The sequence below is a fragment of the Falco biarmicus genome, chromosome 11, assembly GCF_023638135.1.
Source record: "Falco biarmicus isolate bFalBia1 chromosome 11, bFalBia1.pri, whole genome shotgun sequence".
NCBI classification, from domain to species: domain Eukaryota; kingdom Metazoa; phylum Chordata; class Aves; order Falconiformes; family Falconidae; genus Falco; species Falco biarmicus.
The window spans coordinates 15,274,911-15,287,277 of NC_079298.1; the positions used below are offsets into that span (position 1 = coordinate 15,274,911).

General features: G+C 55.1%; 1 protein-coding gene across 14 annotated transcripts in view; it reads right to left on the reverse strand.

The window, feature by feature from the left end:
* The window catches only part of SZT2 (SZT2 subunit of KICSTOR complex), a 60,550-nt gene that overhangs the window by 15,844 nt on the left and 32,339 nt on the right, over nt 1-12,367 (reverse strand). For 11 of the 14 annotated variants that reach the window (XR_008824571.1, XR_008824572.1, XM_056355389.1 and 8 more), the window contains 19 exons: nt 12,079-12,264; nt 11,670-12,008; nt 11,342-11,531; nt 10,888-10,962; nt 10,533-10,671; nt 10,177-10,297; nt 9,835-9,964; nt 9,567-9,719; nt 9,351-9,453; nt 8,854-8,971; nt 8,510-8,621; nt 7,935-8,053; nt 7,370-7,534; nt 6,680-6,764; nt 2,239-2,427; nt 1,919-2,116; nt 1,388-1,557; nt 1,039-1,205; nt 508-605 (listed from right to left, as the gene is read on the reverse strand). Coding sequence is in view for 12 of the 14 variants with exons in the window: in XM_056355389.1 (XP_056211364.1) it covers nt 508-605; nt 1,039-1,205; nt 1,388-1,557; nt 1,919-2,116; nt 2,239-2,427; nt 6,680-6,764; nt 7,370-7,534; nt 7,935-8,053; nt 8,510-8,621; nt 8,854-8,971; nt 9,351-9,453; nt 9,567-9,719; nt 9,835-9,964; nt 10,177-10,297; nt 10,533-10,671; nt 10,888-10,962; nt 11,342-11,531; nt 11,670-12,008; nt 12,079-12,264 (2,857 nt within the window). In the remaining 2 variants the exon portion in view is untranslated. The remainder of the gene's footprint in view (nt 1-507; nt 606-1,038; nt 1,206-1,387; nt 1,558-1,918; nt 2,117-2,238; nt 2,428-6,679; nt 6,765-7,369; nt 7,535-7,934; nt 8,054-8,509; nt 8,622-8,853; nt 8,972-9,350; nt 9,454-9,566; nt 9,720-9,834; nt 9,965-10,176; nt 10,298-10,532; nt 10,672-10,887; nt 10,963-11,341; nt 11,532-11,669; nt 12,009-12,078; nt 12,265-12,367) is intronic. The other 3 variants (XM_056355388.1, XM_056355378.1, XM_056355382.1) reach the window with 2 other exon arrangements.

Here is a 12,367-nt window from a genome sequence, read left to right on the forward strand (position 1 = left end):
AGAGGTATCCAGAAAGCAGCAACAGGCCAGCCACACTGCCCCAAACCCCACCCTATGAAGGGCACCCCTCCTCCTCTCTCTCCCTGCAAAAGTGGGGGTCTCCCTTGCAGCTTCACAGCCCCAGAGCACGTTGCAGAGGCTCAGGTCCTCCCTCCCTGCTACATCTGGGAGCTAAATCACTACAGCAGCTGCTGTTGGGGCCAGGGCTTTCCAAAGCAGCTGCATCCAAGTCCAGCAAGCCCTGGGCTCAGAGCATGGCAGATACAACCACAGGCCTTAGCAGGTCTGTTCAGACATGCAGATACATGCCACAGCTTTGTAATGCTGATGCTGGCCCTGAGACCAATGGGACCCAGGTGAAGTTCAGGGAGAGACAGGGTTCATACTAGGTAGAGACGAGCAAGGGATGAAGGCAGATGGTGCCATATGAAGGACTTGTCCTTGGAGCTCTGGGTAGAAAGGTTCATTCCCAGCCCATGTGGAGGAGCTGGTGCCTGAGACACATACCCAAGTGGTTCATGAATGCCATCCACTGCTGGCAGGTTTGATTGAAGAGTGGGTGCATGGTACCCACATCTCCTTCTTCCAACTGGCAGGCTCGCCGCCTAGGAAGAGGGAAAGGAAGCATAGTTATACCAGATCAGCCAACAGCAGTGAAGGTACATAGGTGCAACAGTCCCCTCCTGGCTCCGGAGCAGGGCCTGGGGAGCCTCCTTTTCAGGTTGTTACAGCCCTTGAGCTTGGTCCCTCTGGGTAGCAGCCATAGGGACGTCAGGTGTTGCACAGGGCCACACAATGCAGGGAAGGGATCTCTGGCAGGAAGAAGCAGCAGTGCTCCCAGCAGCGCTCCAACAATAAGGATCAAAGCTTTATGTGTGAAAGGCAGCTCCCCTAACTGGCTGCGTAAGGGAGAAACTACAAGGAAAGGGGATGTGATCCAGAGGATTGAGCCACATGTAGAGCCAGCAGCATGTCAGGCTACAGAGCAATGTACAGCAGATGGAGGGGAACAACACCACGGCTGCTGGCTGTGCTTGCCTCTGGGCCTGTTCTAGTTCAGCTGTGGCTGTGGCCCGATCCTGGCTCAGGTGCTGCTTAACACTCTCAGTCTTGTGCCGTCGCCTTGTGCGAGCCTCTTCTGGCCTCTCCAGCACAATGTCGTCAGTAGTCTTGGGGCTGCCCAGCTCCGAGGACTCTGTCTTACTCTGCGGAGAAGGGGGTAAGTTAATGCTGTGCACATGCACAGCCCAGTGTCCTGATCTCAAAAGTCCCCACTACCAGTCCAGCCTCCTGACCCCAGCCAGATCCCACCTCTCCACTCCTCCTGGCCTGACACACCATGAGGACTTACAGGCCCTGCTCCCCACCAGTCCCTCAGTAAGATTACCAGCATATCCCAGAAACTGCGGCGTCCCAGCTTGCTCGTGGGTGTCACTGGCTCCCCAGAGCTGGATGAAGGGGCAGACGTGAAGTGCAAGGGTGGAGGACAGCTCCTGCCAGCCCCACCAGTCGCCAGGGCCAGGCCCTTGGTCTCTGACATGGTCCTCCTTAGGCCTCCTGCAGAGACAAAACAAATCAGACCCCCAGAGGCTCCCACTGCGATACCGCTGGTATGCCTGTGTACCCCGCTCTGGCTGGCCAGAGCCTGGCTGGAGAGAAAAGTGCCCTCAGTAACACCCAGCAAAGTGGATTCAGTCTTGGTGAGCAGACAGACCTTTAAATACCTCTTCCAACCCTAATTTCTATGACACTTCTTCCCAGAGACATCGCACAGCACAGCTTGCAGAGGGGAGAGCAGCTTCCTCCCTCCCAGCCCTCCAGACCCGAGTCCCCCCAGCACAGCTAAGCTCCTGCAGGCCAGGTGGGAAGAGCGAGGCTGGCTGGAGGCTCCAGGTGGCCATCCTGGCCAGGCTCTCACCTGCAGAGCTCAGCTCCTCCAGGTCTGCGGCACCCAGGGGGCAGGTGGCTTCCACACAGAGCGGGGCTGGCAGCACGAGGAACTCCATGACGGCATCGCAGAGAGCATGGCGCAGGGCCCCGCGCAGCTTTTCCGACAGCTGCAGCAGGCTGATGTTGCCCTTCTCCCAGATATCCAGGCGCACCAGCACACAGGGCTCTGTGGGGAAAGGGCAGTCCTGCATGCCTTTGCATCCCCACCTTCACCAGCCCTCCTAGGTGCCCCAGGGGATGTAGAGGCAGCAGGGAATCAAGCAGCTTGTGGCCCATTTCACTCCCTACCTGAATGCAGGGTGCCAGCCTCTGGCTGGTGCTGGCTGACTGCAGTGAGGCTTTCGAAGTCTGTGTCCTGCAGCGGGCCCACAATGGGCGAAGAGGAAGGCGGCCTCTGAGGGTCAGGCCTCTCCCCGTGGGGCAGCGAGGTGGGGCTGCCGTGCTCATCCACGAATGTCAGCGCAATGCATGCAATTCCTGCGGGGGAGAGCCCGAGGCAGCCTCTGTCAGCCCAGCACTGAGTACACCCCTACAAGCCCTGCCTACAGCCTGCCACCCCACACCTGGGACCGTCATGTCACCGCTTGGGTTGCACAGTGCCACGTGGCAGGCAGGGCCCAAAGGAGGGGACAGCCAGAGGAGCAGAGGCTAGATGTGCCTGTGCGGAGCTGGGGTGAGAAGCATGGTGCTTGGCACAGGGTGTCCCCATCGCTCCAGGAATCTCTCTCCTGCAGGGTCACAGCAGCTTTTGCTTTGCCCTGCAGGAGCTTCCGAGGTTGTCAGCCCCATATACAAGGGAAAAGTATCCCCATTTGCTGCAGGAGGGCCTTTATGCTGAGAGATCCAGGATGGGGCTCACCACCCCTACCCTCTTAAAGGGACAGAGCCCAGAGCCCAGACACTCTCCAGTAGCTCTCTCCAGGCTGTGGAGGACCTTGACTCCCTGCAGGGGAAGACTGCATACATGACACCTTGTTGCAGATGACACTCACAGCCCCCTCCTCGCTGTACACCTGTATAAGATCAGGTGCCTTCCCCATGCACTCCAGTCAGCAGGACTGGGGACAAAGCAGGTGGACATGTAGTATTATCCTGGAGTTGCTGCAGAGTAAAATTCAGGCCCTACCTGTAGCCTCTCTACACTGAGCCCTACGCACACACAATAGGACAGTTCAGAGATGCAGAGCAACAGGGTGGCGCTTGCTTCACAGCCCACATGCTACATGCCCAGGTCCATGCAGAAGGAGAAGCCCTGCTACGGACCGGAGCAGAAACAGGACCCCACTCCCCCCAGCCCAGCTCTGCAGCCAGGGCACCGAGGATGCAGCTGCGAGGTCCAAACCCCACGCTGTAACCCTGGATGCTCTCACTCCCTTTCAAAGCCCCTTGACTGACTAAGCCAGCACTCAGGTGGCTGGATGACAAAGCTGCCCCAAGGCTGCTGAAGGGCGATATGACCAGATGCAAACAACCTCAGCCCCGTAACACTGCTGAGCCCATACTCCGTCCCTCCCCATCCCAGCAAGGACAGGAGTGACGGCAGACTGTGCTGCCACAGAGCAGCAAAACTGTACCCGACTGGATCCACAGCACCATGTGGAGTATGGGTGCCCTCCCTGCGCTGAGACAAATCCAGCTCCAGCAGACCGTGTCTGTCCTGGTTTTGGCTGGGATAGTTAATTTTCTTCTCAGTAGCTGATACAGTACTGTATTTTGGATTTGGTATGAGAAGAATGCTGATAACACACTGATGCTTTAGCAGTTGCTAAGTAGGGCTTACTCTAAATCAAGGACTTTTCAAATATCCCATGCTCTGCCAGTGAGCAGGCAGCACAAGCAGCTGGGAGGGAGCAGAGCCAGGACAGCTGACCTGAACTAGCCAAAGGGATACTCCATACCATGGAATGTCATGCCCAGTATATAAAGCCGGGGAAAGAAGAAGGAAGGGGGGACAGTATATAAAGCTGGGGGAAGAAGGAAAGGGAGCACGTTCAGAGTTACGGTGTTTGTCTTCCCAAGTAACCCATCACACATGATGGAGCCCTGCTTTCCTGGAGATGGCTGAACACCTGCCTGCCCACGGGAAAGAGTGAATGAATTCCTTGTTTTGCTTTGCTTGCATGTGTGGCTTTTGCTTTACCTATTACACTGTCTTTATTCTAACCCTCAAGTCCTCTGACTTCCATCCACCCTTCTCATTCTCTCCCTGTTCCACTGTGAGGGGAGTAAGCGAGCAGCTGTGTGGGGCTTAGTTGCTGCCCGAGGTTCAACCATGACAGTGCCCAGGTCTAAGCAGCAGCACAACCACCTGGCCTCCATCATTCCTAATGAAGCCTAAGCCCTGCAACAAGCTTTCCTGCAAGACACGCCAGATGCAAGGGACAGGGCACTGGGATGGACAGAGCAGCTCCCAAAGCAGAGAGGAGGGCATTCAAGTCAGAGGACAGCTCACTTGCACTCACGCTGAAGAAAGGAAAATCTACATCTACGAGCACCCCTCCACCTGGAGAAAAGTACAGGAGCTGCCTTGTTTCAGAGGTGCTCTACAACAGCCTCCAGCATGTCTCTCCCCGAGACGTGCACAGAAACAACCCTTTACCCAGCAAACAATGGAGAAGTTTGTAATTTCCTAAATATGGTGGAAGGGACCACGACATAACACACACTCATTCCCCTTCAGAGCAGGGCAGGGAGCCTCACACAGGGGCTCTCCCACCTCACACAGCCTCCCGCTGAAGCAGGGCAGCTCTCCAGGATGTGGGTGTTGATGCAGAGGTATCAAAAGCCGCAAATCTGCCCCACATGACAGTGAATATCAGCTCTGCCAAGCAGATTTTCCTTCTTTAAACAGTAAAGGGCCCTAACTCCTCATATGTCTGGCTTGACAGTCAGCCTCAGGCCCACAAAATGGCACTGGATGCTTATGTGGTAGTTGTAGACCAAGATGTAATCACTCCCCTCTTCTCCTCCTGGATAAACTACCACACTGAGAAGTCCCTTCAGTGCTCCCCCCCGCCCCCCCCGGCACATTTCCCTATCACATCCATTCCTGTACCTCTGTTCTGCTTCAGTCTATCTGAGGCGAGGACATGGGAACAACCAAGCACAATGTCCCATGTCCTCCTTGTGTGTGCTGGGACACACACTCCTCTGAGGGAGCATCCATGGCAGTGCTTTCAAGCAGGCCAAATCAGCAGCTGCAGGAGCAGACTCCTCCTTTGCAGGTGCTCCCTGAGACAGAGCTGGTTCGCCAAGCACTCAGCACCCTGCAGCCAGCTCAGTCTCTCAGGGAAGAGGTGATGGCTGCCCCTGCCCCACCAGCAGGAAGGCTCACCTCCCCACTGCAGGGGACAAGGCTTCCAGTCTTGCTACAGGAGCACAGAGAAGCCGAAATGCAACTCCTAAATCACAGGTAAGAAACTCAAGACCTGAGCTCCAGGACTACAGGAAGAAGTAAGTTACCAAGAGCTGCCAAGGACCTTACTGGCTGGTGCGCTGGATTTTGGCGACGTAGTCATCCATCGCACTCCGCAGAGGAGTTGGGTGCTAGGGAGCTGTTACCTCCCATCTGTGATGGCCTCTGAGCCCTCTCTGGCCCAGGCTCACTGAAATATGATGTACACATCTAGTGGTGCCTGGCCACTCTAGCCCTTTGGTATGCAAGGGAACCCCCCATCCCAGGACACAGCCACTGGGACAGTGGTGATGCTGCACCCTGGAGCGTGAAACCACGGCTGAAGCATCATGACTCCCGTCTCGCTCAGGGAGTAGATGCCTGGTTGGACCTGTGGGAAAAAATGGTGCAGGATTCTGGAGTTCACTGTTTGCAAGCTAACAGGGCAGCACACAGACCCTCAGCAGCTGGGGACCGCAGAACTGCCATCTCGAGGCAGCAGGTTCTGTTTGCACATTTACCCAGCCAGCAAGAAAAGAGGAGGCTCAGCTAAACAGACAGGCACACACAAACACACAGAGGAGTCGGAGCTGAAGCCACACACAAGGAAAACAAGAACAGCAGGGACCAAAGGGGCCAGGGAGCTGTGCAGGAGAGGGAACTGAAGTAACACTTGGAGCCACAGGTGCTACCTTGGAAGTGGGAGGGTGGAAAGAGGTGCTGCACAAGGTCCGACATGGTACCTACACAACAGAAGAACATTCAGACAGTGCACAAGGGGCACAAGACACACGATGGCCAGGTGACAGACCACATGGCTTGGACAAAACATGACATGACAGCCTGCTGCAGATGGGCCCTATCCAATCCCTCCTCCAGCAGTCTGGAGAAAAGAGCAAGGACACTGCCCTCACAGACCATGCTCAGTTACACGCTGCATCCAGCTGCCCCTTCGCAGCAAGGCTCCTGCAACAACTGTCTCTGATCCCACCTCCAGCCCCACTGAGCCTCTGTGCCCCACACTTACTGAGGTCTCGCTGTGTCTTGCCCCACAGCTACTGCAACCTAGAACTGCTCTTACAGCAACAGGCCAAGCTTAGCAAGTTGCTCTGTGGGACGCCTTAACTCACTCCACCACACATGCAAGGGTGTGCAGTCCCCCAAGCACACACCCTGCCCACTTCCAAGCCATCGAGGGAATACCCCAGCACCAGCCCTCCTCAGCCACTCAGAGCTCTCCAACATGGGAAGCAGCTCCCCAACACGCAGCCCCCTGCCCAGAAAACTCAAAAAAAAAAAAAAAAAAAAAAAAAAAAAAGAGTTGAGCATGATTACCTTTTCCACCAGTGCCTTGGCCGCCTGGCTTGTTGTACAGATAGAGATCCTGATCAGGGATGCTCCCACTGTGGTTGAAGTAGTGCTGAGGAGAGCAAGTAATAAGAGAGATTAGAGAACTTGTCTTAACTGGAAGCAGAAGCCAACATGTCTGCAGAGCTCATCCCCAGGTGCAGCAAACAATCCAGGCCTACTTAAAACATTTGCCTGCACAGCCTTCACCACTGCTGGGCTGAAGAAACCCCCTACAGCTCTAGGCAGAGTTATACAGCACTACACATCTGGCCTCCCCCTCTATCTTTGCCATGGCCATGCTGAGGGGGTGGGTAGCTGCTCCCAAACTTCTATTAATCCTGATGTTTCAGTCCTTACATCTGAGAGAGCCATGCAACGAGCCAAGCTCAACTTTGCAAGGGGACCTTCTCCCATGCTCCTAGGAAACAACTGTGGGCATGAGCTTTGTGGTTGCTGCTTTTTGCACAGCAAGTGACCACTTGTGTGAAAGTCCAGTCCAAACAGGAACTGCTTACAGTCCTGTGAAACTCCTCCAAGCTTCAGTATTCAGTGTCAGTTCATCCCTAACACTACATGGCAGAGCTGGGAACACGGCGATGGAGCTGCCCCAACAAATGCCCCCAGGAGCAGGCAGAAGCTGGGCAAACCGTTGCCCTGGCTCACAGCCCTCCTCACCTTGAAGTGGTGCTCCACGTTGCTGTCCGTGTACTTTGGGGTGTGCAGAAAGATGAGCAGGTTCTGGCGCAGGTAGCAGGCCACTGCATGCAGCCAAGGCAAGGCAGAGGGTGGCAGTGCAAACTGCAGGACCTCTGTGGGTGGCATCCCAGGAGGCTGGATAAACTGCAGAGACAAGTCTTTAGAACTCAGCTGGGGCTAAACAGAATGCCCTGGGGCTCTGATACAGATCTGAATTACACCAGCCGGCTAGGCGAAGGGAGAGTGTGGTGGGCAGAACCCAGGCCCATAGACAGCACCCTGAGACAGATGTGGGCAGCTATTCCAGGGGTATTCACAGGGAGGCCCTGCCACGCTGCAACCACCAGCAAACGGGATCTCTCACCTACCCTGGCACCCACACAGCATATACCTTGGTGAATGTTTAGCCTGAGCGAGCACTAGAGCAGGGAATGGGATACAGCACACCACCCTGGCCTTCCCTTCCCTGGGTCAGGAGAGGCTAAGACAGGTCAAAAAGTATTACAGGCTCTGCGATGAGCAGAGCAGATATCCGGTGAGGTACCTCCACATCTGCTGGGGTCAGCTTGCAGTTCCGCACTAGCATTACAGTGATGATATCCAGGGTGGCCTCATCCAGGCGTCTGCGCAGCACTTTCACCAGCTCATCTGTGATCTCAGGCCCTGACAAGTAAGCAGAGGTACACGCAGCTTTTTCACTCCATCCAGTAAGAAAGACCACAGCCAACCCTCCCTGCCTGTTCAGGATGCAGCACCCTCACAATCACTTCCCACAGGGAACATGTCTTTCCCCACCACCAATTTCTTCAGGTATCTTTTTCTACCCCTTCACGATCACAAGAGACTGCTGATACAGCAGGCAAAGACAAATGCCCTCTTGCATTGGGAAAGTTGGCATAAGCCACCCAGTCTGCAGGAGGTTTCATCGTAGGCCATGGATCCTTTCCTAACATTCCCATCCAGAAAGAACGGAGAACAGCTCTGAGCTAAGGCAGAGCAGCTTGCTGAGGAGAGAGATATTTTCTCTGCTCTTCAAGCAAAGAGGGCAGGGAGCAGAGTTCTATTGCTCTGCTTCACATCAGCACAGTTCATCTGCTGCCAGGTGCTGTAACACTTTACCTGCTGGGGCAACACCATGGACCATCAGCTGGATGTGTCTGTCTATCTGTCCCACAGGGCGGGCAGAGTCCACACTACGGCATGAGGCTGCATCCAGAGAGGAACGAGAACCCTGGAGAAGCAAAAACAGCCACGTGGCAGCAGCTCCCATGTGCATTCTAGCTCCATCATTGCCCTGGGCTGTCAGCAAGGTCAAGCAGAACCCACCCACTGCTGTCCCAACTCCACAAATCTACAATGTAAGTTTTATCCTACATAAAATCCAGGCTGCTGGACCTACTGAGTTCCCTCCATTCCTGTGACCAAGAGCACCCATATCCACTCCCAGAGAACAGCAGACTCACCGTTAGATCCTCAGTGTAAATGGGCTCCTGGCTGCGTGTCAGTGCCAGCGAGCGAGATGCTGGACTAAAGATGCTCTCTGCTTCCCACACCTTCCCACTGTAGGTGGTTTCAGTCAGTCTGAATACAGGAGAAAGACAAGTCAGCCTCCATTTTCAAGGGCAACAGCATCATACCTCCACAGAAGATCCACGTCTTCCTTGCTGTCCCCTGTGCACTTTTGGGGATTAGTCCTTACTATATGGAGCTTGTGGAAAAATTGCTCTCTGGCTCCCTCAAAAAAATTATCCTTTCCCCTCCCATGTAATGTCTTAGCACAGGGAGAGCAGGAGGGGCCTGGTTTGATGTGACTGACTCATCAGAAATCAGGTATTTGCTGCTTGGTTCGCAGCAGGGTCCCTGAGGCTGGGCAGACACTTTCTGCCCCAAGGAGCCCTCGGTCTGGCATAACGCATGTAGCAGGGCAGGGTCAGGCCAACAAGTCACGCTGGCTTCTTACCGGAGGTAGAAAACAGATTTAGTGGCACGTTCCTGGTAGACAAACATATTCTTCCTGTTGACCACAGAGAAGGCGTTGAGCACTGAGCGAAGTGCCTGGATAGCTGTGGGCAATTTGGGACGTTAGCTATCCCACATACCCGTCTCTGGTGTGCCAACCTGGCCAGAAGCCAGACTCTGGACACACAAAATGAGAGAGAACCTGGGCTGTACGCACCTCGCGAGACCCCCATGTTGGGGCCCATCTTGAGGCGTGAATGCACGTGGATGAGTGTGCTCCACACAACATCACAAGCAAAGTGCCCCGGCATGAACTGCATGGTGGCAGCCAGGTAGTCCCGGGGCTGGTAGCTCTCCTCTACAGAGTAATCTACAAAGAATGTAGGACATAGCTGGGGCCAGAGCATGGAAGTCACCATCTTTTTAGTCACTCGTGAGCAGGCAGTAGTACTGCTGCTGAGACATGGCCAAGGGAGTATTCATACCGTCTGTTGGCATGACACGCTGCCTGTATGAAGTATAGGGTGTTTCACTCTTCCAGATGTCCTCCTCACTTTCTGCCACCAGTAATGAGTTGCATATGTGGCTGTCATGCAGGTCCTGCAGCAGCAAGCGCTGCAAAGCGTAAGAAAAAATTGGTTCTACCGCTTGCACAGCCCGCAAAAGACAGCACAGAAGAAAGGCTTAGGGCTAGCTGTGTCCCTTTTCCTTTGACCCCCAAGCTCTACCAGCTGAATTGGCTCCCCAGGCCCTCCTCTGAGCTGGGCCTGGACCAGACAACCTCCAGAGGTCCCATCTCATAACTGGCAGCTCTGCAGATCTGTTACCTGATTGACAACCCTGCAGATTTCACTGATCTTCTTCACCACCACCTGGTTGAGACTCTGGCACTCCCCTGGCTGCTCCTCTTCTGTCTCTACTGCCGCTGCCTTCTCAACACTCAGGCTGCTTTACAAGGAAGGGGAGAGAGGGGTCAGCAGGGCACCTGGACAGTGACTGTCCCTGTATGCTGCAAGTAGGAACGCAGTGAGGAAGGATGGCAGCTTTCCCCTTACGGAGCGTCAGTCCAGTCCTGCAGCTCCCCACCCACACTGGGCAGGGAGGAGATCCTGTCCAGAGATGACCGAGTGGCATTAAGGTCCTGCTACAGAGAAGCAGTGGCCAGATAGGGGACCCTCCTTACCGTGTGTGGTAATACACCTCCACTCGGTCCTGCAGGATTTTTATGATGAGCCAGAAATCCGGCATGAGGGGACATCTGGGTTCCTGGTCGCTCATTAGTGCCTCCTCATACTCAGAGTCACTGCTTCCCCCATCGTAACCTGCAATGTATCCTCACGTCAGTCCCAGGCCTGGCAAGCCAGCCTCCCTCCCAGGCACAGCAGGCTCTGGGAGATCAGAGCCACTCACAAGCCCTGTCCTCAGGGCACAGGGGTCACCCCAGCCCAGGCACACAGTCGTCCCCCACCCCTGCACTACTATGTCACTGCCAGTGTCTGGCTGCGTGCCGTTGGTCACCCCTACCCTGGCAGACTCACCCAGGTGGTCGGAGTCCATGCTGCCCTGGCTCGACACGAGGCTCTGCACGCGACTGGGACGCTGCTTGCTGGAGCCTGCAAAGAGACAGTATCTGATCATAAAAGCATTTGCTAAGCCCCTTCACACACCCATGCGCAGGAGAAACATTACACCACAGGCCAAGAAGAGAGTGCTGAGGAATGGGGCCCTTGCAGCCGTTACTGGAGTCCCCAGGAACTTCATGTCATTAGGGATATCAGTGCAGCAGCACAGCCTAGTACTCTGGGTACTGTTAAGAAGTGAATTGCCAGCACCCTGGCAAGGAAGAGACCGACAGTCCTGGGTACCAATTCTGGTGTTTAGGGACTGAAACAGGAACAGCAGCCATATTTTGTATGCCACAGCCAGAAATGACCTCTTCCCTTAAAAGTTCCTGAGGCTGAGGTACATCCTGCCCACAATCGCAGCTCCTACCTTCCCTACCCTGTGTTACAGAGTCAGCCAGGCTTGCTGCAGATGGTGTCACCAATAGTGATTTCTCACTGTTGCCCTTTTCAGAGGATGAGGATGGCAGTGACTGTATGGTTGTCTCTGGAGCTGCCTCCTCCAGGGAGTCATGGCCAGGTGCTCTGCTCTGCTCAAGGCTTAGGACTTCTCCTGGGACCTGCACACAAGCCAAGGTTGCAAAAATGACCAGAAAAACATGCACCGAAAAATGTCCCATCATATTCCGGCAACCTTCTACCTTCTGTTACCAGTGTCCCACACCATGCCACCAACAGACCAGCTCAGTGTTTCTCACCTCATCCTGTGTGTGGCTGCCCCCGCCTACGAGGTTTCCTGTGTCTGGCACGATGCCTGTCTCACCCTCTGGCCACCCCCAGAGACCCCGGGCTTCTTCTGGGAGGACACAGCTTGCATGGTGTAGCTCGGAGCCTTCTGCCTCTGCTTCACTGCTCCCCTCCTGGCCTGCCTGGCCCAGGACTGTCCTGGTGCCCCCTCCAGCTGGCTGCTGCAAGCAGGGTGCCCCCGAAGGGTTTGGAGCTGCCCGCCTGGAGTGCAGGCGGCTGATGGAGATGTAGTGGTAGTCACTGCCTTCGGCATTAAGCATGTAGCCTGGCAGAGCCATTCTTCTGAACTCCTGCAATACAGGGAAGAATAAGCATCCTGCTAGCTAAGTGTATGATGCTGCCTCAGGGCTTTCTGTTTACCTCCTTGAACTTCTCCAGAGAGTGCTCAGGTCCAAAGACAAACTGGAGTAGCACTACCTCGCTGTGGCAGCTGGGCCGCCCCTTGGAGTTATAGATGTGAGTGGCCACCCGGTGCAGGATTGAGGTGCTGATCACCTGTGAGTGGCGCAGGGCAGACACAATCTCATCATCCAGGAGCCAGCGGATCTGAGCAGAGCAAGGACACAGAGCAAGACCTAGGTGACCTGCATTTGCAAAGCTGCCCCAATTCTGGTCCAAGTCCCGATGGAATGACAGCAGCCCCTCTCGT